The sequence below is a fragment of the Oncorhynchus tshawytscha genome, linkage group LG10, assembly GCF_018296145.1.
Source record: "Oncorhynchus tshawytscha isolate Ot180627B linkage group LG10, Otsh_v2.0, whole genome shotgun sequence".
NCBI lineage: Eukaryota > Metazoa > Chordata > Actinopteri > Salmoniformes > Salmonidae > Oncorhynchus > Oncorhynchus tshawytscha.
Genome location: NC_056438.1, coordinates 36,332,720 through 36,355,611, shown reverse-complemented (window position 1 = coordinate 36,355,611; position 22,892 = coordinate 36,332,720). Strand labels below are relative to the sequence as shown.

Sequence of the window (22,892 nt, the reverse complement as noted above, 5' to 3'; positions counted from 1 at the left end):
AAAGCTTGGAGACTATCTAATGTAAAATACTGTTGATGTAATATGGCTACAGGTTCATCTGCCTCACCTAAAGCCCATTATTGTGGGAAGCTGCTGTAGACCACCAAGTGCTAACAGTCAGTATCTGGATAATGTGTGAAATGCTTGATAATGTATGTCAACAAGCTATCATCAAGCTGCCCACTCAGAAAAAAACTTCAAACTGTAACCAGTCCCTGCAACCTGGATCAGGTTGTCAGTCAACCTACCAGGGTAGTTACAAACATCACAGGAATTAAATCTTCAACATGTATTGATCACATCTTTACTTATGCTGCAGATATTTGCTTTCAATCGGTATCCAAATCCATAGGATGTAGTAGTCATATCTAGGAAAATTCCAAGCGCTGGGCCTAATAAAGTGTATAGGAGGTCATACAATAGTTTTTGGAGTGATTCATATGTTGATGATGTAAAGAATATTTGCTGGTGTGTAATGAGGAGCAACCAGACACTGCACTCGACACATTTATGAAACCACTACTTATTCCAGTTACTAATAAGCACGCACCCATTAAGAAAATGACTGTAAAAAAGGTTAAATCTCCTTGGATTGAGGAATTGAGAAGGATGAGGCAAAAGGTATGGCAATTAACTCTGGCAGCCCAACTGATTGGCAAACATACTGCAAATTTAAGAAATCATGTGACTAGACTAGAAATCAGACTAGAAATCATGTGACTAATAAAAAGAAACTACACAACTACACAAAATAAAGAATGATAGTAAAAAGCTTTTGGGGCACCTTAAATGATATTTTTGGGGGAAAAAGCGAACTCTGCTCCATTCATTGAATCAGATGGCTCATTCGTCACAAAGCCCACTGATATTGCAAACTACTTTAATGACTATTTCATTGGCAAAATAAGCAAACATAGGAATGACATGCTAGCAACAAACACTGATGCTACACATCCAAGTATATCAGACCAATTTATGAAAGACAAGAATTGTACTTTTGAATTCCGTAAAGTTAGTGTAGAAGAGGTGAGAATTGTCGATCAACAATGACAAGCCACATGGGTCTGACAATCTGGATGGAAAATTAGAGGATAATAGCACAAGATATTGCCTCTTCAATTTACGCCTACTAGAGAGCGTGTGCCCTCAGACCTAGATGGAAGCTGAAGTCATTCCTCTACCCAAGAACAGTAAAGCCCCCTTTACCGGCTCAAATTGCTGACCAATCTGCCCGTTACCAATCCTTAGTAAAGTTTTTTTTTTTTTTTCTCTCCTCCCCTCATATACAAAGCTATTTCACAGGAAACAAATTGACAACAGAATTTCAGCATGCTTATAGGGAAGGACACTCAACAAGCACAGCACTTACACAAATGACTGACTGGCTGAGAGAAATTGATTAATGATTGTGGGGGCTGTCTTGTTAGACTTCAGTGCAGCTTTTGACATTTTATTGATCGTAGTCTGCTGCTGGAAGAACATATGTGTGTTATGGCTTTACACCCCCTGCTATAATGTGGATAAAGAGTTACTTGTCTAACAGAACAGAGGGTGTTCTTTAATGGAGGCCTCAAATATAATCCAGTTAGAATCAGGAATTCCCCAGGGTAGCTGTTTAGGCCCCTTGCTTTAAAAGAAAAAAAAAAAAACGTTTTATTAGCTACATGCCACTGAGTAAAGCCAGTGTATATATATATGCGGATGACTCAACACTATACACGTCAGCTACTACAGCAACTGAAATGACAGCAACACTCCGAGCTGCAGTTAGTTTCAGAGTGGGTGGCAAGGAACAAGTTAGCCCTAAATATTTCTCAAACTAAAAGCATTGTATTTGGAACAAAACACTCACTAAACCTCAACGAAATCTTGTAATAAATAATGTGGAAATTGAGCAAGTTGAGATGCCTAAACTGCTTGGAGTAACACTAGATTGAAAACTGTCATTGTCAAAACCATATTGATGCAGTAGTAGCTAAGATGGGGAGAAGTCTGTCTATAATAAAGCAATGCTCTGCCTTAACGCTATCAACAAGGCAGGCCTTAGTTTTGTCGCACCTGGACTACTGTTCAGTCATGTGGGCAGGTGCCACAAAGGGCTTAGGAAAATTGCAAATGGCACAGAACAGGGCAGCACTGCTGGCCCTTGGATGTACACAGAGAGCTAATATTAATAATATGCATGTCAATCTCTCCTGGCTGAAAGTGGAGGAGAGATTGACTTCATCACTATTTTGATTTATGAGAGAGCTCGGTGCAGTAAACATGTCTGTCTAAACTACTGGCACACAGCTCGGACATCCATGCATACCTCACAAGACATGCCACGAGGTTTCTTCACAGCCCCCAAGTCCAGAACAGACTGGGAGGCGCACAGCACTACATAGAGCCATGACTATATGGAACTCTGTTCCACATCAAGTAACTGACAGGAGCAATAAACTTAGATTTAAAGAACACCTTATGGAACAGCATGGACTGTGAAGCAACACCCATATTGGCGCATATACACACACATACGCACTATACATGAATTTAGTACTGTAGATATGAGGTGGAGTAGGGGCCTGAGGCACAGAGTGTGTTGTGAAATCTGTGAATGTATTGTAATGTTTTTTAAAATTGTATAAACTGCCTTAATTTTGCTGGACCCCAGCTTCGGCAGCAGCTAATCGGGATCCATAATAAATATGCTAAATTAGGGTTGGACTGAAATTACAGGACAGTAGAGCTCCAAGAGGGTTGTGCAGCCCTGCTTTATGCTATGCTTCATTGAGCTTATCTGATAGTGCTGAAAGTTGATTGCTGAAAGTTCTGCAATCAATTCTCTTGTCATGGTAATGTGACCACCTTGCTCTGTATTTTCAGCCCAACAGGAGGCACAGAGGGCCTTCTTCTATGTGGAGAAAGCCTTGCAGGACCAGAGGCAGAAGATCATCCAGGCTGAAGGAGAGGCAGAGGCTGCTAAAATGGTGAACTCTGAAGAGGAGACTCCTCTGAACACGCACAGCTAAAACCGGTCCCAAATCTCTTCCTAACCCTTCAATGTTATATATAAAGGGTCTGGTTAGGTTTAGTGGAAGAACCTCTACAATATTGCTTCCACCTTTTACAGATCTGCAAATATTGAAGGATTTAGGCCAAATGGAGGTTTTAGGGAGTGATTTGGACCAGCTGTTACACATTCCCTTCCCTTGCACTCATGTTGGTCGACCATACAGCTGAGTACACACACTGCTGTATCCATAGACATGGATGTATTATTTTATCTATTTCTATGGCAGCACATCATACTCTTGTGATTTTTAGGTTAAACACGTGTGCTTTTGCTCTTAATTTTAATCTCACAGATGTGTCCAGTCTCCAGTGGTGTATAGATAAGATTTGTGTTACGAAATTCTGGTCGTTTTCCAGAAATCCCATTTGGAAGATTCCCGGAATCAGAATGGAAAAAGCAGAATTTCTGGAAAACCAGGGAATTCTGGGAAAGTTGCCAGAATTTTGCAACCCTAGATAAGATGGTAATGCTGGATAAAAAGGCATTGCAGGTATGAGACTGTTCATTGATTTGTCTTTTTAAAAATCCAATACAGGCAGGGAGTAATGCATCTCCATATTTTGTAAAAGCAATGCTTCATTTGACTTCTCCATATGGATGTTCAGTTGTAGTTCCATCTCAAACAAGATGCCAGAGACCTTTTAGTCTCATAAAAGTGATGAGCTCCTGTCTACCTTGAACTCTACATTATTGTCGCTTTAAGCTCTCTGACCGCTCTGACGTGTTTGACGAGATCAAATGGATACGACATTTTGCTCACTGACGCTTATTTATGTTTTTAGACGTTTTCAAATACAGCTGATGTCTGTCAGGCTATATTTTTTTCTCAAATGTTAGGCTAAAATAGAATACACTAAAGGTACCTTCCGTTCACCTTTAAAAATATATATTTTTTTAAACATGAACCATATTGGGTCTATACATCATTGACTAAAGAGAACAAGTGAACTGGGTTTATCCTAATTTCATTCACCCTTTGAAATACCTTTCTGGTGCTTTTAGGACATGTGCATGCCACATTTAACTGACCCAACTTAATGAGTTGACTAGTGTGATTTGGGATCATGGCTGGATCATAGGCAAAGCCAGAGTCAGACCAGTAAAACCTGCTGGATGTGGACTAGGCTATGCCCTCCGGGGAATATTGAGGTGCCAAGATGGCATACATTAACCCATTTGCATTTTCTTATTTGTGTAACTATAGTTGGGTGAGGCGGTGACAAAGAACCCTGGCTACCTGAAACTCCGGAAGATCCGAGCAGCTCAGAACATTGCCAAGACGGTACGGAAATCCAGCTTTTTGTTAATCGTTCGTAGGCCCTGTTTTTAAATACTTTAAGTTTGCATTCTTCGTTCCTCCCTTACCTAATCTGACATGGTGGGATTGGTGAAAGCTATGTGATGAAACCAGTGTTACATCTATCAATTTGTGTGAGATCAGTGAACAAGGTAGGAAGGAAGGGTGGTCAAAAGGGCCATAGTGATTTTTCCTTAGCCCACTAGATGGTGCAAAATGACCACTTTCTAAAGCAGGCTGCATCTGGATTTTTATAGTCCTGTAGGCTACATTTGAGTGTAATGAGAAACCATTAGGCCTATTTTAATTATTTTTTTTATTATTTTTTTACAATGTCTTAGGGCTATCTAAAGCAAGCAAGGACCTTAACTTGCTCGTGAAAGTTGATGGCTGTTTGTAGTCTGTCCATCCTTTGCCCTGAATCTTTTTGCATATTCTGCAAGTGACTTTGGTCAGGTCTGCTGGCTCACCTTTTTCATTCGGCCTGAAACCTAAAGAACTGCAGAACTTGAGGAGGATGTGCTTTTCTTTCCCACCAAGTCAGCTGTCGTTTTTTCTGATTTAGCGTAAGGCAGGCTGTACTATAGTTACTAAGTGAAATCCCGTCACTTCCTCTTTTGTTTTAGTTTTTTACTGTCGGAAAGCAACCTAAATGAAGAAAAAATATTGCAAATGCGCTTACCCAGATGAGCAAGATGAAATAACAATAGCCTACACTTGATACGTCTATAATATTTGTTTTCAAAAGGTAGGCTAATATCTGAGTATTTTTATGGACAAGAGAAACAGCCCTTCCGATTTGAAAATCATTCTGCAGCCTGGACTAGATTAAAACACAACTTCACCTAACACTGTTTTGAACAATTATTTAATTAGATTGTCTATTGTAACCATTTGAATAAGAATGACATTACAGTGGGGCAAAAAAGTATTTAGTCAGCCACCAATTGTGCAAGTTCTTCCACTTAAAAAGATGAGAGGCCTGTAATTTTCATCATCGGTACACTTCAACTTTGACAGACAAAATGAGAAAAAAAATCAGAATCACATTGTAGGATTTTTAATGAATTGATTTGCAAATTATGGTGGAAAATAAGTATTTGGTCACCTACAAACAAGCAAGATTTCTGGCTCTCACAGACCTGTAACTTCTTCTTTAAGAGGCTCCTCTGTCCTCCACTCATTACCTGTATTAATGGCTCATGTTTGAACTTGTTATCAGTATAAAATACACCTGTCCACAACCTCAGTCACACTCCAAACTCCACTATGGCCAAGACCAAAGAGCTGTCAAAGGACACCAGAAACAAAATTGTAGACCTGCACCAGGCTGGGAAGACTGAATCTGCAATAGGTAAGCAGTTTGGTTTGAAGAAATCAACTGTGGGAGCAATTATTAGGAAATGGAAGACATACAAGACCACTGATAATCTCCCTCGATCTGGGGCTCCACGCAATATCTCACCCCGTGGGGTCAAAATGATCACAAGAACGGTGAGCAAAAATCCCAGAACCACACGGGGGGACCTAGTGAATGACCTGCAGAGAGCTGGGACCAAAGTAACAAAGCCTACCATCAGTAACACGACGCCACCAGGGACTCAAATCCTGCAGTGCCAGACGTGTCCCCCTGCTTAAGCCAGTACATGTCCAGGCCATTCTGAAGTTTGCTAGAGAGCATTTTGATGATCCAGAAGAAGATTGGGAGAATGTAATATGGTCAGATGCAACCAAATTATAACTTTTTGGTAAAAACTCAACTCGTTGTGTTTGGAGGACAAAGAGTGCTGAGTTGCATCCAAAGAACACCATACCTACTGTGAAGCATGGGGGTGGAAACATCATGCTTTGGGTCTGTTTTTCTGCAAAGGGATCAGGACGACTGATCCGTGTAAAGGAAAGAATGATTGGGGTCATGTATCGTGAGATTGAGTGAACCTCCTTCCATCAGCAAGGGCATTGAAGATGAAACGTCGCTGGGTCTCTCAGCATGACAATGATCCCAAACACACCGCCCGGCCAAAGGAGTGGCTTCGTAAGAAGCATTTCAAGGTCCTGGAGTGGCCTAGCCAGTCTCCAGATCTCAACCCCATAGAAAATCTTTGGAGGGAGTTGAAAGTCCGTGTTGCCCAGCAACAGCCCCAAAACATCACTGCTCTAGAGGAGATCTGCATGGAGGAATGGGCCAAAATACCAGCAACAGTGTGTGTGAACCTTGTGAAGACTTCCAGAAAACGTTTGACTTCTGTCATTGCCAACTAAGGGTATATAACAAAGTATTGAGAAACTTTTATTGACCAAATACTTATTTTCCACCATAATTTGCAAATAAATTCATTAAAAATCCTACAATGTGATTCTGATTTTTTTTCTCATTTTGTCTGTCATAGTTGAAGTGTACCTATGATGAAAATTACAGGCCTCATCTTTTTAAGCGGGAGAACTTGCACAATTGGTGGCTGACTAAATACTTTTTTGCCCCACTTTATGCACCAAATAACAGTTCTGATATAACCAATGAGTCCTTTTTAAATTGTGTTCTTCCCGCAAATTATCCCTTCTGTGTGCAACAAATTGTTTTTTTTACGATACAATCGTAGATCCACGCTGTTTGGACAGGACGTTGGGACAATGTCATTCCAGACATTGCCCAATCCTACTGACTGTGTCTGATCTCCAGGTGGCGACATCGCAGAACAAGGTGTACCTGAGTGCAGATAACCTAGTGTTGAACCTCCAGGACAACACAAGCAACAGCTTCAGCAAGTAGGTTCCCTTCTGTTCCCCTAATACTGTTCCTATTTACCTGGGTCGTGTTCATTAGGCACCAAATAGAAGACAACAGGGTGGAATTACTTAGACTTGTCCAATAAGAAACGCTCCTTGTTTTTCGTGTTGTAAAACATTTTCCATTGTGTGCCCTAATTTATTTATTTTATTTGTATAATAGCACTTTGGTTTTGTTTTAATCTCAAAGTGCATTAAATTATAAATCATATTAAAAATATAACAAAACAAGAAATATGACAATATAAGACTGATGTACACAGTTGACAAAAGGGGAAAGGTGGGCCAGGGGTAAGCCTTAAAGGCTCAGTGTAGTCAAAAATGTGATTTCCCTGTGTTTTAAATATATTTACACACTGAGGTTGGAATAATTCTGTGATATTGTGAAAGTTATGATGATGCCCTTTTAGTATAAGAGCTTTTTGAAAAGACACTGAAATTTCAGCCTGTTTTGGTGGGATAGTGTTTTGACCTGCCTGGTGACATAACCAGGTGGTAAAGTAGTTAATAAACCAATAAGAAAGTCCGTTAAGTCTCTCTGCTAATAACAGCTATTTTTCGGTTTTCCCTTTCCCTACTCAGACCACTCCCAGACAGTCCTAGCAAAATTCTTGCTTGAGAAATTTCTCTTTGCTTAAGAAGCTATTTCTATTTTTTAAATTTAAATAATTTAAATTGAAAGCAATCATTGGCAAGGTACTTAATTGTTACCCATAAATGATTAGATTTTTGAGATGAAAACGGCTGCATTGGACCTACTTTAAATGCCCCAACAGTTTGAGCAGGTTGGGAGAAATAGGCTGGACGAGCCCTGAGATTATCAGCAAGGCTGTTCAAGAGACGCTTCCAGAGATTGAGGGAGAATTGAAGACCCCTGAGACAGCCAGTGTTCCTGTGATGCTTCCAGGGATTGAGGAACAACACTCCTCGAAGAGCCCTGATATTGTCAGCATGGCTGTTCCAAAGATTGAGGAGGAACATGAATTGAAGTTCCATGAGATGGTCGTTGTTCCAGAGACATTGAGTGAGGCGGGAGAATACCTGGTCCCCCATATTGCGGCGGCGGGTCCTGGGGACGTGGCGCAAAATGGCGAGGCTTGAATGTAGGGTGCGTGGATGGGGAGGGGTTAAGACAATTTCTTACCCAATGGTGAAGAGAGAGTACTGGTAAAATGCATGGGAAAGAAAAAATATTTGATCAACTAAAATATATACAAAGAATATCATCAAACTGTCTGATTGCTTGTGAACGGCCTTGTCTTAATGTAGGTTTCCTCTTTTAATTGATATGCTTTTTTTCATTTTTTTTCAGTTTATCGTTGCCGAGGTAAAGGGAAGTGTCCCTGAAGAGTATGCATTCCATATCTTCAATTTGAGCCATCTCTACACATTACACATTATACCTCTTCGCCACACAGTGGTTTTCAACACTGGTCCTGGAAGACCCCTATGCGTACAGGTTTTTCTGTCTAGTCATTCACTTGAATTATGTTATGTTCAATTTCTCTTTGAAATGGCTTTCCACATATGGTATCATGTTACAGTTGCCTGGCTTTACCTCTTTACCTATTTAAATGTAATGATGTACAGATGAATAGAAACCGGATTGTGCCGGGGTACTCACAGACCAGCACAAAGGAGCACTTATTTGTTTCTACAAAGTGTATCTCCTTGTCACAGTGCCTAGCTCTTGGCCTGTATTCACAGAGCCTTAGAGTTGGTGTGCTGATACACAGTAGCATTAGTTTTAGATTATATAGAAAGAGAGCGCTGATCTAAGATCAGGTCCTCTTCTCCAATATGCTTTTTGGATGTGGGCCCTGGTTTGAGTTAACAACTCCATAGTGGCACGAAATCAACTAACTACACAGCAGGTGCAACCCAGTGGTTTCTTACACTCCAAGTGTCATCACCACCCTGCCTTTATATTATTTAGTTCAATTTAGATGTGACAACATCATGCATCGGAGAACCATCCATAGAGTCCTACTGTGACATTGCTAGGAGACGGGCTCCTCCGTACTTTTACTATATTTGTGTTCTGTAACACTCAACATAAGCAGTTTTTGTCCTGGATATACCTGTTGAAAGTGTCATGCCGGATCTTCACGAAGTGTCATGAATGAATACCAATGAATCTTAATGTCCTGTGTCACGAAAAACAACGTTACACCAGTGTAATACATCTAATTGTAATGCAAATATTTGTTTTCTTTGGTTCATGTTCCACCCCCCTTCTCATTTACATTTTTTTTTCTTCACTGCATTTCAAACTTTGTTCATCTTTGCTCGAGGAAAAAGGTCTTCATTACTGTGTTCGTAATCCTAACTAGAGGCCGAAGCACTCACATTGGGTTTGAATAAATACATGTTTTTGGATCACAACAGCGTCTACATGATCTCTAACGTCAGACTTGATACAAAACTGTTTAATCCCATATGCACAATAATATCAGACTGTCCTGTGCTGTCATGTTACCATGCAACATTTGCAGCAGTGTGTTCCATTACCCTTATACTGGCTACTTTAACACATTTGGGTGTAGCAGATGCAAGGTTTGGGTGATATATCAGGTATTTTGAAATACTGATGGTATAAATTTCAATATCGTTTAAGCTGTTAGAGGAGTTGATCCTGGTTCGATAACACTGTCTTCCTTGAGCTTGTTAATAGTAGAATGTTAATATCTGAAGATAGCAGAAAGGCTTGTTTCTTTTTGGCAATGACAGAGTGGAATGTTAGTTAAAAAGACTGGTACCCAGACAAGACATTCAATCCACTCCTGGATCAAGATCCCCGTTGCCTAAAATTGTGTGCACTTCCAGTAATACCGTTTACCCCAGTATTGTACAGAAATGTTACGACTGTATTAAATTCTGGATACTGCCCAACCCTATCAGATGCCATAATGTGATTCTTTTATTTTTTATTAATTTTTTATTTTTATATATTTTTTTGTAGAGCAAAACATTTGAGTGGGCATGCCCCCTTGTAGAAGTTGGGGATCTGTGAAACTCACTCCTTAGCCTGAAGTGTCGCCCATTGCGCCGTTGAAAAGACCGTTTTTAATAGCGCGGTGGGTTGGAACACTTCAGGAGGGTGGTCTAGTGTTTGGGAGACAGAGGTCCTGAGTTGGTATCTCGGTATGAGCAGAATCAAGGGGAAGCTGCAGCGTGAAGTCCTTTACACAGGCTGCTTTTATTACACTGGCTACTATTTAATCGATTTCAGATCTGTCACTATTGACCCTGTGATATTTTAGTAGTACTTTTCACACCCTTAAAGGGTGACACTTCCTGATTTGGCTTTGTTTTTAGATTGGGTTCATTAAGAAATACTAGCAGCCATGACAAAATACAAAAGTGAGTTGTTTTCGGGGTGTGGTTTGATGTGTTCGGCAGGTGGGAAGAGTTAGCCAAATTATTTCGTCAATTCGCTTCATCTGGCTGGTGTGCGACCATGGCAAAGTTGGTTTCACTTAGGCTATCCAAAGTGAAATCAATCTCCATGGCTAGTTAAGAACCGTCAATAAATTACACAATGTAAATTAGACTTATGTTGCACACCTTTTTAGTTCTCATTAAGTTCTTTCAATATTTGTATATATTATATTTCTACAATTTAGTTGGTTTGATTTTTAAATCATTGGAATTTTTTAATATTGTTCCATGTACATTGTGTAATTTACCTTAACTTAGCACGTTGGTGATATCCAAATGTACCACAGGCATTACGATTGGGTCACGTGCAGCTACGAGTTGATGATTACTTGTGGGCAGGTTTGACGTAAACCCAACCTTCATTTACAGTCATGACCACAAGTCTCTCAACTCAGTTTAGCATGAGACTGACTTCATGATCAAAATGTTCCTATTTACATTTTGTAGCAAAATTTGACAGTTGAATAAATGTTCCTTGTGCATATTGATGCCACAGTCTTTTCTACATGAGAAGTTGGTTTTTATGGGCAGTTGCTCTATAAAGGCATAGTTCATTGATTGTCTGTTTAGAAAATGCTTACATTAGCTGTTTGGGGCTAGTTCAACAAAAACCAGAGCGTGGGTTGCAGTCTCTCCTTGTCCTTAGACTGCTTTCAATATAAGGAAATAAATGTAGACATTTGGTCATTTGGCTGAACTATCCCTAAAGCCATTGTTTCCTAAACTCGGTCCAGGGGGTTCATGCTTTTGTCCTAGCACTACACAGCTGATTCTCAAATAATCAATGCTTGATGATTAGTTGGTTATTTGATACAGCTGTGTAGTGCTAGGGCCAAAATGTGCACCCCTTGCGGTCCCGAGGACCGAGTTTGGGAAACACTGCCTTAAGGCATACTATACTGAACAAAAAATTTGAGGGGGAAAAACAATGTAATGTATTTTAGAATAAGGCTGTAACGTAACAAAATATGGATAAAGTCAAGGGGTCTGAATACTTTCTGAATGCACTGTAGGTGGTGGGCTGTAGCAAGCGATCTGCTATAGTTTTTCAGATTGATCTCGGTCAAGGGAGAAGCTTGTTTTTACATAGTGTATTTATTTCTTCTGAACACTTCTGTTTGTTGGCAATGTCGATTCTTGCAAATCTTTTCAAAATACTTACTTTTATGGCAAACGCCGCCGAGTAATCAACTGTAAACCAATAATCTTGTGTACTATCCATGGTACTCTCTGCTGATCACGTCTGATAATCACGTTATCCGTATCTAAGGTAGTAGACAGCTGGTGACATCTCGAGAGGGATCTCCGTCCAACAAAATACTATCAAGGTAAGAGATTTATCACTAGCTACTATATCATTCCGGGAAAAGAAGCATGTTAGCTTTGTTTATTCCAAGAAATAATTTAAGACTACAAAAATGTATAGGACAAGTAGTGTAAATCTGATAGTCAATCAAGGCAGGACCCAAACATTTCAGTTCCTACTGACAAATGAGAAATGTCACATTATCCCTGTCAATAGTTGGAGTGGATGATTGTTGAGCAACCTGCCTCTAGCTCGCAAACCACATTCCTTTTGCTGTGATTTATTTTATTCACTTTTGTATCTCACTTTTGCCTCACATCATCTATTCAGCTCTCCTGTGTCCTGCTCCCAGAGATCAACTAAGTGCTATTCACCAATAATGGGCTGATTCACTCACCTGTGAGGAGAACCATCCTACTGCAGTGTGAACTAGCCCATCTTGTCTCTTTTTAGACATTGGGACCACATTTGCATTAGCCTGTTTTTCTTTTTAGAGTTGAAGAGCACCCACTAGAGATACACATGCTTGATTGAGCATCTTTATTCATTATTGTCTCTCACTTTTGTCTCCCATGACCTATTCACCAAGTCCTGCAGTTTGAACTAGCCCTGACCTCCCTATTTAGACATTGAGACCACATACAGTACCTTCAGAAAGTATTCACACCCCTTGACTTTTTCCAAATCCACTTTGGATGGTGTGTAAATATATCCAGTCACTACAAAGATACAGGCGTCCTTCCTAACTCAGTTGCCAGAGAGGAAGAAAACTGCTCAAGTATTTCACCATGAGGCCAATGGGGACTTTAAAACAGTTAGTGTTTAATGGCTATGATAGGAGAAAACTGAGGATGGATCAACAACATTGTAGTTACTACACAATACTAGAGTAAAGACAGAGTGAAAAGAAGGAAGCATGTACATAAAAAATATTCCAAAACATGCATCCTGTTTGCAATAAGACATTATAGTAAAACTACATGAAATGTGACAAAGAAATTAACTTAATGTCCTGAATACAAAGTGTTATGTTTGGGGCAAATCCAACACAACACTGAGTACCACTCTTCATACGGTATTTTCAAGCTTGGTGGCATCAAATCAAATTTTATTGGTCACATACACATGCTTAAATCAAATCAAATCAAATCAAATTTTATTTGTCACATACACATGGTTAGCAGATGTTAATGCGAGTGTAGCGAAATGCTTGTGCTTCTAGTTCCGACAATGCAGTAATAACGAGCAAGTAATCTAACTAACAATTCCAAAAAAAACTACTGTCTTATACACAGTGTAAGGGGATAAAGAATATGTACATAAGGATATATGAATGAGTGATGGTACAGAGCAGCATAGGCAAGATACAGTAGATGATATCGAGTACAGTATATACATATGAGATAAGTATGTAAACCAAGTGGCATAGTTAAAGTGGCTAGTGATACATGTATTACATAAGGATGCAGTCGATGATATAGAGTACAGTATCAACGTATGCATATGAGATGAACAATGTAGGGTAAGTAACATTATATAAGGTAGCATTGTTTAAAGTGGCTAGTGGTATATTTACATCATTTCCCATCAATTCCCATGATTAAAGTGGCTGGAGTAGAGTCAGTGTCATTGACAGTGTGTTGGCAGTAGCCACTCAATGTTAGTGGTGGCTGTTTAACAGTCTGATGGCCTTGAGATAGAAGCTGTTTTTCAGTCTCTCGGTCCCAGCTTTGATGCACCTGTACTGACCTCGCCTTCTGGATGACAGCGGGGTGAACAGGCAGTGGCTCGGGTGGTTGATGTCCTTGATGATCTTTATGGCCTTCCTGTAGCATCGGGTGGTGTAGGTGTCCTGGAGGGCAGGTAGTTTGCCCCGGTGATGCGTTGCGCAGACCTCACTACCCTCTGGAGAGCCTTACGGTTGAGGGCGGTGCAGTTGCCATACCAGGCGGTGATACAGCCCGCCAGGATGCTCTCGATTGTGCATCTGTAGAAGTTTGTGAGTGCTTTTGGTGACAAGCCGAATTTCTTCAGCCTCCTGAGGTTGAAGAGGCGCTGCTGCGCCTTCCTCACGATGCTGTCTGTGTGAGTGGACCAATTCAGTTTGTCTGTGATGTGTATGCCGAGGAACTTAAAACTTGCTACCCTCTCCACTACTGTTCCATCGATGTGGATGGGGGTGTTCCCTCTGCTGTTTCCTGAAGTCCACAATCATCTCCTTAGTTTTGTTGACGTTGAGTGTGAGGTTATTTTCCTGACACCACACTCCGAGGGCCCTCACCTCCTCCCTGTAGGCCGTCTCGTCGTTGTTGGTAATCAAGCCTACCACTGTTGTGTCGTCCGCAAACTTGATGATTGAGTTGGAGGCGTGCATGGCCACGCAGTCGTGGGTGAACAGGGAGTACAGGAGAGGGCTCAGAACGCACCCTTGTGGGGCCCCAGTGTTGAGGATCAGCGGGGAGGAGATGTTGTTGCCTACCCTCACCACCTGGGGGCGGCCCGTCAGGAAGTCCAGTACCCAGTTGCACAGGGCGGGGTCGAGACCCAGGGTCTCGAGCTTGATGACGAGCTTGGAGGGTACTATGGTGTTGAATGCCGAGCTGTAGTCGATGAACAGCATTCTCACATAGGTATTCCTCTTGTCCAGATGGGTTAGGGCAGTGTGCAGTGTGGTTGAGATTGCATCGTCTGTGGACCTATTTGGGCGGTAAGCAAATTGGAGTGGGTCAAGGGTGTCAGGTAGGGTGGAGGTGATTATGGTCCTTGACTAGTCTCTCAAAGCACTTCATGATGACGGATGTGAGTGCTACGGGCGGTAGTCGTTTAGCTCAGTTACCTTAGCTTTCTTGGGAACAGGAACAATGGTGGCCCTCTTGAAGCATGTGGGAACAGCAGACTGGTATAGGGATTGATTGAATATGTCCGTAAACACACCGGCCAGCTGGTCTGCGCATGCTCTGAGGGCGCGGCTGGGGATGCCGTCTGGGCCTGCAGCCTTGCGAGGGTTAACACGTTTAAATGTCTTACTCACTTCGGCTGCAGTGAAGGAGAGACCGCATGTTTCCGTTGCAGGCCGTGTCAGTGGCACTGTATTGTCCTCAAAGCGGGCAAAAAAGTTATTTAGTCTGCCTGGGAGCAAGACATCCTGGTCCGTGACTGGGCTGGGTTTCTTCCTGTAGTCCGTGATTGACTGTAGACCCTGCCACATACCTCTTGTGTCTGAGCTGTTGAATTGAGATTCTACTTTGTCTCTGTACTGGCGCTTAGCTTGTTTGATAGCCTTGCGGAGGGAATAGCTGCACTGTTTGTATTCAGTCATGTTACCAGACACCTTGCCCTGATTAAAAGCAGTGGTTCGTGCCTTCAGTTTCATACGAATGCTGCCATCAATCCACGGTTTCTGGTTAGGGAATGTTTTAATCGTTGCTATGGGAACGACATCTTCAACGCACGTTCTAATGAACTCGCACACCGTATCAGCGTATTCGTCAATGTTGTTATCTGACGCAATACGAAACATCTCCCAGTCCACGTGATGGAAGCAGTCTTGGAGTGTGGAGTCAGCTTGGTCGGACCAGCGTTGGACAGACCTCAGCGTGGGAGCTTCTTGTTTTAGTTTCTGTCTGTAGGCAGGGATCAACAAAATGGAGTCGTGGTCAGCTTTTCCAAAAGGGGGCGGGGCAGGGCCTTATATGCGTCGTGGAAGTTAGAGTAACAATGATCCAGGGTCTTTCCACCCCTGGTTGCGCAATCGATATGCTGATAAAATTCAGGGAGTCTTGTTTTCAGATTAGCCTTGTTAAAATCCCCAGCTACAATGAATGCAGCCTCCGGATAAATCGTTTCCAGTTTGCAGAGAGTTAAATAAAGTTCGTTCAGAGCCATCGATGTGTCTGCTTGGGGGGATATATACGGCTGTGATTATAATCGAAGAGAATTCTCTTGGTAGATAATGCGGTCTACATTTGATTGTGAGGAATTCTAAATCAGGTGAACAGAAGGATTTGAGTTCCTGTATGTTTCTTTCATCACACCATGTCACGTTGGCCATAAGACATACGCCCCCGCCCGTCTTCTTACCAGAAAGATGTTTGTTTCTGTCAGCGCGATGCGTGGAGAAACCCGTTGGCTGCACCGCTTCGGATTGTGTCTCTCCAGTTAGCCATGTTTCCGTGAAGCAAAGAACGTTACAGTCTCTGATGTCCCTCTGGAATGCTACCCTTGCTCGGATTTCATCAACCTTGTTGTCAAGAGACTGGACATTGGCAAGAAGAATGCTAGGGAGTGGTGCACGATGTGCCCGTCTCCGGAGTCTGACCAGAAGACCGCTTCGTTTCCCTCTTTTTCTGAGTTTTTTTTTTTTTTGGTCGCTGCATGTGATCCACTCGGTTACACTGGTTGTAAGGCAGAACACAGGATCCGCATCGCGAAAAACATATTCTTGGTCAAACTGATGGTGAGTTGACGCTGATCTTATATTCAGTAGTTCTTCTCGGCTGTATGTAAAGAAACCTAAGATGACCTGGGGTACTAGTGTAAGAAATAACACGTAAAAAAACAAAAAACTGCATAGTTTCCTAGGAACGCGAAGCGAGGCGGCCATCTCTGTCGGCGCCGGAAGTACTGGCAGATGTTATTGCGGGTGTAAAGAAATGCTTGTGTTTCTAGCTCCAACAGTGCAGTAGTATGTAACAAGTAATATCTTAACAATTTCACAACAATACACACTGATCTAAGTAAAGGAATGGAATTAAGAATATATATAAATATATATATATATATATAAAGATATGGATGAGCATCATGTTAAGGGAATGCTGTCATTGGCAAAAACTAGGGAGTTTTTAAAATTAAAATAAATGGAATAGAGCTAAGCATAGGCAAAATCCTAGAGTAAAACCTGGTTCAGTCTGCTTTCCGTCTGCTTTCCAACAGACACTGGGAGACAAATGCACCTTTCAGCAGGACAATAACCTAAAACACCAAAAGGCCAAATCTATACTGGAGTTGCTTACCAAGATGATGGTGAATGTTCCTGAGTGGCCAAGTTACAGTTTAGACTTAAATCTGCCTCTGCAGAAGTCAGAGCGTTCATACTTCTTACAGGACCTCCTGCCCGCCCCCACCTACCATCAACCAATCATGTCAATGCGGAGCTATACGGAGCCCTCCGCATTGTTACAACAATTGCGTGACACTCCATACTGAGTCTCCGGGCCACATTGCTGGATCAAGCATAAATTGGCTTTTAGTCTGTCTTTAATTCCGTTTGTCTGCAAATTAATAATCGATACTGTATATGTTGGATTCACTTCTCCATCTCAACCAAAAATAAAGGTTTGATTTAGTCATTTAAAAAAAATCCTTTACACTTGTACATGTATAAGGGTTTATAATGGTAGATTTGGGCACTAATAAGTACCTAAATTGGAACGTAGTGGCTGTACAGTAACATTACGGCAGAGCTCTGGCTCTGCGCTTCACAGCACTGTATGGGTTTTGACTGACAGCCGTTCTGAACTTGAGCACCGTGTGCAACAAGGTGCCCCCCCCCATCCTCCCGGTAAATGGGCAACTTTTGCACATTTTTGTTTGTCAGACTGAGGAAAATGCTGTAACTGAAGGTGACTCCATGCATTCTGAAAGATGAGACATTTGAGGATTATAATAAATGCAAGGCTCTGTTCCGAACACAACTACAAGTGTACTTAAGGCACAGCTAGGAGAGCTATAGTTGGAAGACTTCATACGCTGATTAAAACAGCTGTTTTTCTGAGCATTCTTTCAAATGATTAGGACATGTAAACAGCTTAATCGACATTTCAGGGGTGTATTTGATCTGTGCATTTGCTAGCACCGGTTGTGCAAGCCTCCATCTCTTTGTTGTGAGTTCTGAAAGTATGCATCTTAAGTTTTCACATACAAACTTTATATGTTCGATCTCAGAATCAAATAGGCTTTGCAAAAATAACATGGTCACTCACTGTGGTAGAACATTTATTTTGATTGGTGATTTTCTGTATTTATCAAAAGTCCCATCAGGTAGCCTGATTTCAGATGTATCCATGTAAACAGGATTATTAGGGAAATTGTCAAATAGCAGGGCTGGTCTTGGTTAAAACACTGGATGGGAGGCTGAAGGGTATCTGTAGATAGATCAATTCTTTCAGTAAGAGGTGCTGCCCAGCCTATAGTTTTTTTTTCTGATAGTGGATATAACGTTGAAGATCTGATGTTTGTAAGGTACAAATTCAACATATTTATACAAGGTTTGTCTATGTTGATATAATTCTGTAGTTGAAATTTCACCCTCAAAATTTCACCCCCAAACAACAGTTGATTACTTTTTTCAAATATGAAACAGGAAGTACCTGCAATTCACTCCATTGAGAAATGGTCACCAGAATCAGTGGGTATGCTATAGGACTGCTTGGCTGGCGCTGATTAGAATATGTTAAGAGACTCCGCCAAAAACATTGATTAGCTAACCACCTCCGTCACCGGCTTCATTAGAAAATTCATCGGCGGCGTTGTACCCACAGTGAGGGTTTGCTGCTTCCCCAATCAAAAGCCCTGGATTAACACACAGGTTGGTGATAAACTAAAGAACAGGGCAACCGCACACGGAGCTATTATAGACAACCCTGACGCTATGGCCGAGGACAGGAATAAGTACAAGAAGTCCTGCTATGGGACAATACCAGAATAAGTACAAGAAGTCCTGCTATGGGACAATATAGGAATAAGGAGGAATCATGCCAGCCGCATGTGGCAGGGGCTACAGTCCGTTACGGATTACAAAGGAAGACCAAACCGTGATCTGCCCAATGATGCCTCTCTACCAGACAAACTCAATGCATTTTATGCATGCTATGCCAACAACATCGAGCCTGCATTTCAAATAACAGCTGTGCCTTTTAAAAGTTTATTTGTTGAATTTCTTTCCTTAATGCGTTTGAGCCAATCAGTTTGGTATATAGGTATGGTTGGTATATAAAAAAATAGCCCTATTTCGTAAAAGACCAAGTCCATATTATGGCAAGAACAGCTCAAATAAGCAGAGAGAAACGACAGTCCATCATTACTTTAACATATGAAGGTAAGTCAATCCGGAAAATCTCAAGAACATTGAAAGTTTATTCAAGTGCAGTCGCAAAATCCATCAAGTGCTATCATCAAACTGGCTCTCATGAGGACCACGAATGGAAGACCAAGAGTCTTGCTGCAGAGGATAAGTTCATTAAAATTACCAGCCTCAGAAATCGGCAATTAACTGCACCTCCGATTGCAGACCAAATAAATGCATCACATTGTTCAAGTAATAGACACATCTCAACTTTAACTGTGAATGTTGTGAACTGTGAATGTTGACCTGTCTAAAGTTCTTACTCACGCTCTCCGCAGCCAATGTAAGTCCTATAGACAGATCAACATTCACAATGCCGCATGGCCATACGCATTACCAGGACGTGTACTGTGAGCATGCGTTGACCAACTGGCAAGTGTCTTCACTGACATTTTCAACCTCTCCCTGTCAGAGTCTGCAATACCAACATGTTTTAAGCAGACCACCATATTCCCTGTGCCCAAGAACACTAAGGTAACCTGCCTAAATGACTACCGACCCGTAGCACTCACGTCTATAGCCATGAAATGCTTTGAAAGTCTGGTCAAGGCTCACATCAACACCATCATCCCAGAAACCCTAGACCAACTCCAATCTCTATTGCACTCCACACTGCCCTTTCCCACCTGGACAAAAGGAAAACCTATGTGAGAATGCTATTCATTGACTACAGCTCTGTGTTCAACACCATAGTGCCCTCAAAGCTCATCAATAAGCTAAGGACCCTGGGACTAAACACCTCCCTCTGCAACTGGATCCTGGACTTCCTGACGGGCCGCCCCCAGGTGGTAAGGGTAGGTAACAACACATCCGCCATGCTGCTCCTAAACACATGGGCCCCACAGGGGTGCGTGCTCAGCCCTCTTCTGTACTCCCTATTCACTCATAACTGCATGGCCAGGCACAACTCAAACACCATTATTATATTGGCCGATGACACAACAGGGGTAGGCCTGATCACTGACAACAACTAGACAGCCAGTAGCGAGGAGGTCAGAGACCTGGCTGTGTGGTGCCAGGACAACAACCTCTACCTCAACGTGATCAAGACAAAGGAGATGATTGTGGACTACAGAAAAAAGAGGACCGAGCATGCCCCCATTCTCATCGACGGGGCTGCAGTGGGAGCAGGTTGAGAGCTTCACCAACAAACTACATGGTCCAAGCACACCAAGACAGTTGTCAAATCAAAGTTTATTTGTCACATGCGCTGAATACAACAGGTGTAGACTTTACAGTGAAATGCTTACTTACAGGCTCTAACCAATAGTGCAAAAATATTATTATGTGAACAATAGGTAGGTAAAGAAATAAAACAACAGTAAAAAGACAGGCTATATACAGTAGCGAGGCTATAGAAATAGCAAGGCTACATACAGACACCGGTTAGTCAGGCTGATTGAGGTAGTATGTACATGTAGATATGGTTAAAGTGACTGCAAATATGATGAACAGAGAGTAGCAGTAGCGTAAAAGAGGGGGTGGCGGGTGGTGGGTGAGACACAATGCAGATAGCCCGGTTAGCCAATGTGCGGGAGCACTGGTTGGTTGGCCCAATTGAGGTAGTATGTACATGAATGTATAGTTAAAGTGACTATGCATATATGATAAACAGAGAGTAGCAGCAGCGTAAAAACAGGAGTTGGGGGGGGGCACGCAATGCAAATAGTCCAGGTAGCCGTTTGATTACCTGTTCAGGAGTCTTATGGCTTGGGGGTAAAAACTGTTGAGAAGCCTTTTTGTCCTAGACTTGGCACTCCGGTACTGCTTGCCATGCGGTAGTAGAGAGAACAGTCTATGACTGGGGTGGTTGGGGTCTTTGACAATTTTTAGGGCCTTCCTCTGACACTGCCTGGTGTAGAGGTCCTGGATGGCAGGCAGCTTAGCCCCAGTGATGTACTGGGCCAGGTGCACTACCCTCTGTCGAGCAATTGCTGTACCAGACAGTGATGCAACCAGTCAGGATGCTCTCGATGTTGCAGCTGTAGAACCTTTTGAGGATCTCTGGACCCATGCCAAATATGTTTAGTTTTGCTGAGGGGGAATAGGCTTTGTCGTGCCCTCTTCACGACTGTCTTGGTGTGTTTGGACCATTCTAGTTTGTTGTTGATTTGGACACCAAGGAACTTGAAGCTCTCAACCTGCTCCACTACAGCCCCGTCGATGAGAATGGGGGCGTGCTCGGTCCTCCTTTTCCTGTAGTCCACAATCATCTCTTTAGTCTTGGTTACATTGAGGGATAGGTTGTTATTCTGGCACCACCGGGCTATGTTTCTGACTTCCTCCCTATAGGCTGTCTCGTCGTTGTCGGTGATCAGGCCTACCACTGTTGTGTCATCTGCAAACTTAATGATGGTGTTGGAGTCATGCCTGGCCATGCAGTCGTGGGTGAACAGGGAGTACATGAGAGGACTGAGCAAGCACCCCTGGGGAGCTCCAGTGTTGAGGATCAGAGTGTTGCTACCTACCCTCACCACCAGCTGTAGTCAATGAATAGCATTCTCACATAAGTGTTCCTTTTGTCCAGGTGGGAATGGGCAGTGTGGAGTGCAATAGAGATGGCATCATCTGTGGATCTGTTTGGGCGGTATGCAAATTGGATTGGGTCTAGGGTTTCTGGGATAATGGTGTTGATGTGAGCCATTACCAACCTTTCAAAGCACTTCATGGCTACAGGCGTGAGTGCTACGGGTCTGTAGTCATTTAGTTAGGTTGCCATTGTGTTCTTGGGCACAGGGACTATGATGGTCTGCTTGAAACATGTTGGTATTACAGACTCAATCAGGGACATGTTGAAAATGTCAGTGAATACACCTGCCAGTTGGTCAGCGCATGCCCGGAGCACACGTCCTGGTAATCCGTCTGGCCCCGCAGCCTTGTGTATGTTGCCCTGTTTAAAGGTCTTACTCAGGTCGGCTACGGAGAGCGTGATCACACAGTCATCCGGAACAGCTGATGCTCTCATGCATGCGTCAGTGTTGCTTGCTTCGAAGCGAGCATAGAAGTGATTTAGCTCATCTGGTAGGCTCGTGTCACTGGGCAGCTCGCGGCTGTGCTTCCCTTTGTCTAATAGTTTGCAAGCCCTGCCACATAAGACGAGTGTCGGAGCCGGTGTAGCATGATTCAATCTTAGCCCTGTATTGACGCTTTGCCTGTTTGATGGTTCGTCGCAGGGCATAGCAGGATTTCTTGTAAGCTTCCAGGTTAGAGTCCCGCACTTGGAGAGCGGCAGCTCTACCCTTTTGCTCAGTGCAAATGTTGCCTGAATGGCTTCTGGTTGGGGTATGTACGTACAGTCACTGTGGGGACAACGTCCTCAAACACTTCTTGATGAAGCCAGTGACTGATGTGGTGTACTCTTCAATGCCATGAGGAGTACACCACATGGAATATGTTCCAGTCTGTGATCGCAAAACAATCCTGTAGTTTAGCATCTGCATCTTCTGACCACTTTTTTATTGACCTAGTCACTGGTGCTTCCTGCTTTAATTTTTGCTTTTAAGCAGGAATCAGGATGATAGAGTTGTGGTCGGATTTACCAACTGGAGGGCTAGTGAGTGCTTTGTACGTATCTCTGTGTGTGGAGTACAGGTGATCTAGAAAAAACAATCCCTTTGGTTGCACATTTAACATGTTGATGGAAATTTGGAAGAACTGATTTAAGCGGGCACGAAAAAACATATTCCCCGTCAGGAGACTGAAAAGATTTGGCATGGGTCTTCAGATCCTCAAAAGGTTCTACAGCTGCACCATCGAGAGCATCAAGACTGGTTGCATCGCTGCCTGCTATGGCAACTGCTCGGTCTTCAATCGCAAGGCACTACAGAGTGTAGGGCGAACGGCCCAATACACTGGGGCCAAGCTTCCTGCCATCCAG

At 42.5% G+C, this 22,892-nt stretch overlaps 1 protein-coding gene across 2 annotated transcripts in view; it reads left to right on the top strand.

The window, feature by feature from the left end:
* The window catches only part of phb2a (prohibitin 2a), a 36,347-nt gene extending 26,820 nt beyond the window's left edge, over nucleotides 1-9,527 (top strand). The window contains exons 7-11 of one of the 2 annotated variants that reach the window (XM_024435032.2): nucleotides 2,869-2,972; nucleotides 4,263-4,340; nucleotides 7,036-7,121; nucleotides 7,919-8,250; nucleotides 8,455-9,527. In XM_024435032.2, coding sequence (XP_024290800.1) covers nucleotides 2,869-2,972; nucleotides 4,263-4,340; nucleotides 7,036-7,121; nucleotides 7,919-8,243 — 593 coding nt within the window. In that variant the 3' untranslated portion in view covers nucleotides 8,244-8,250; nucleotides 8,455-9,527. The remainder of the gene's footprint in view (nucleotides 1-2,868; nucleotides 2,973-4,262; nucleotides 4,341-7,035; nucleotides 7,122-7,918; nucleotides 8,251-8,454) is intronic. The other variant, XM_024435033.2, reaches the window with a different exon arrangement.
* Nucleotides 9,528-22,892: the final 13,365 nt, after the last annotated feature.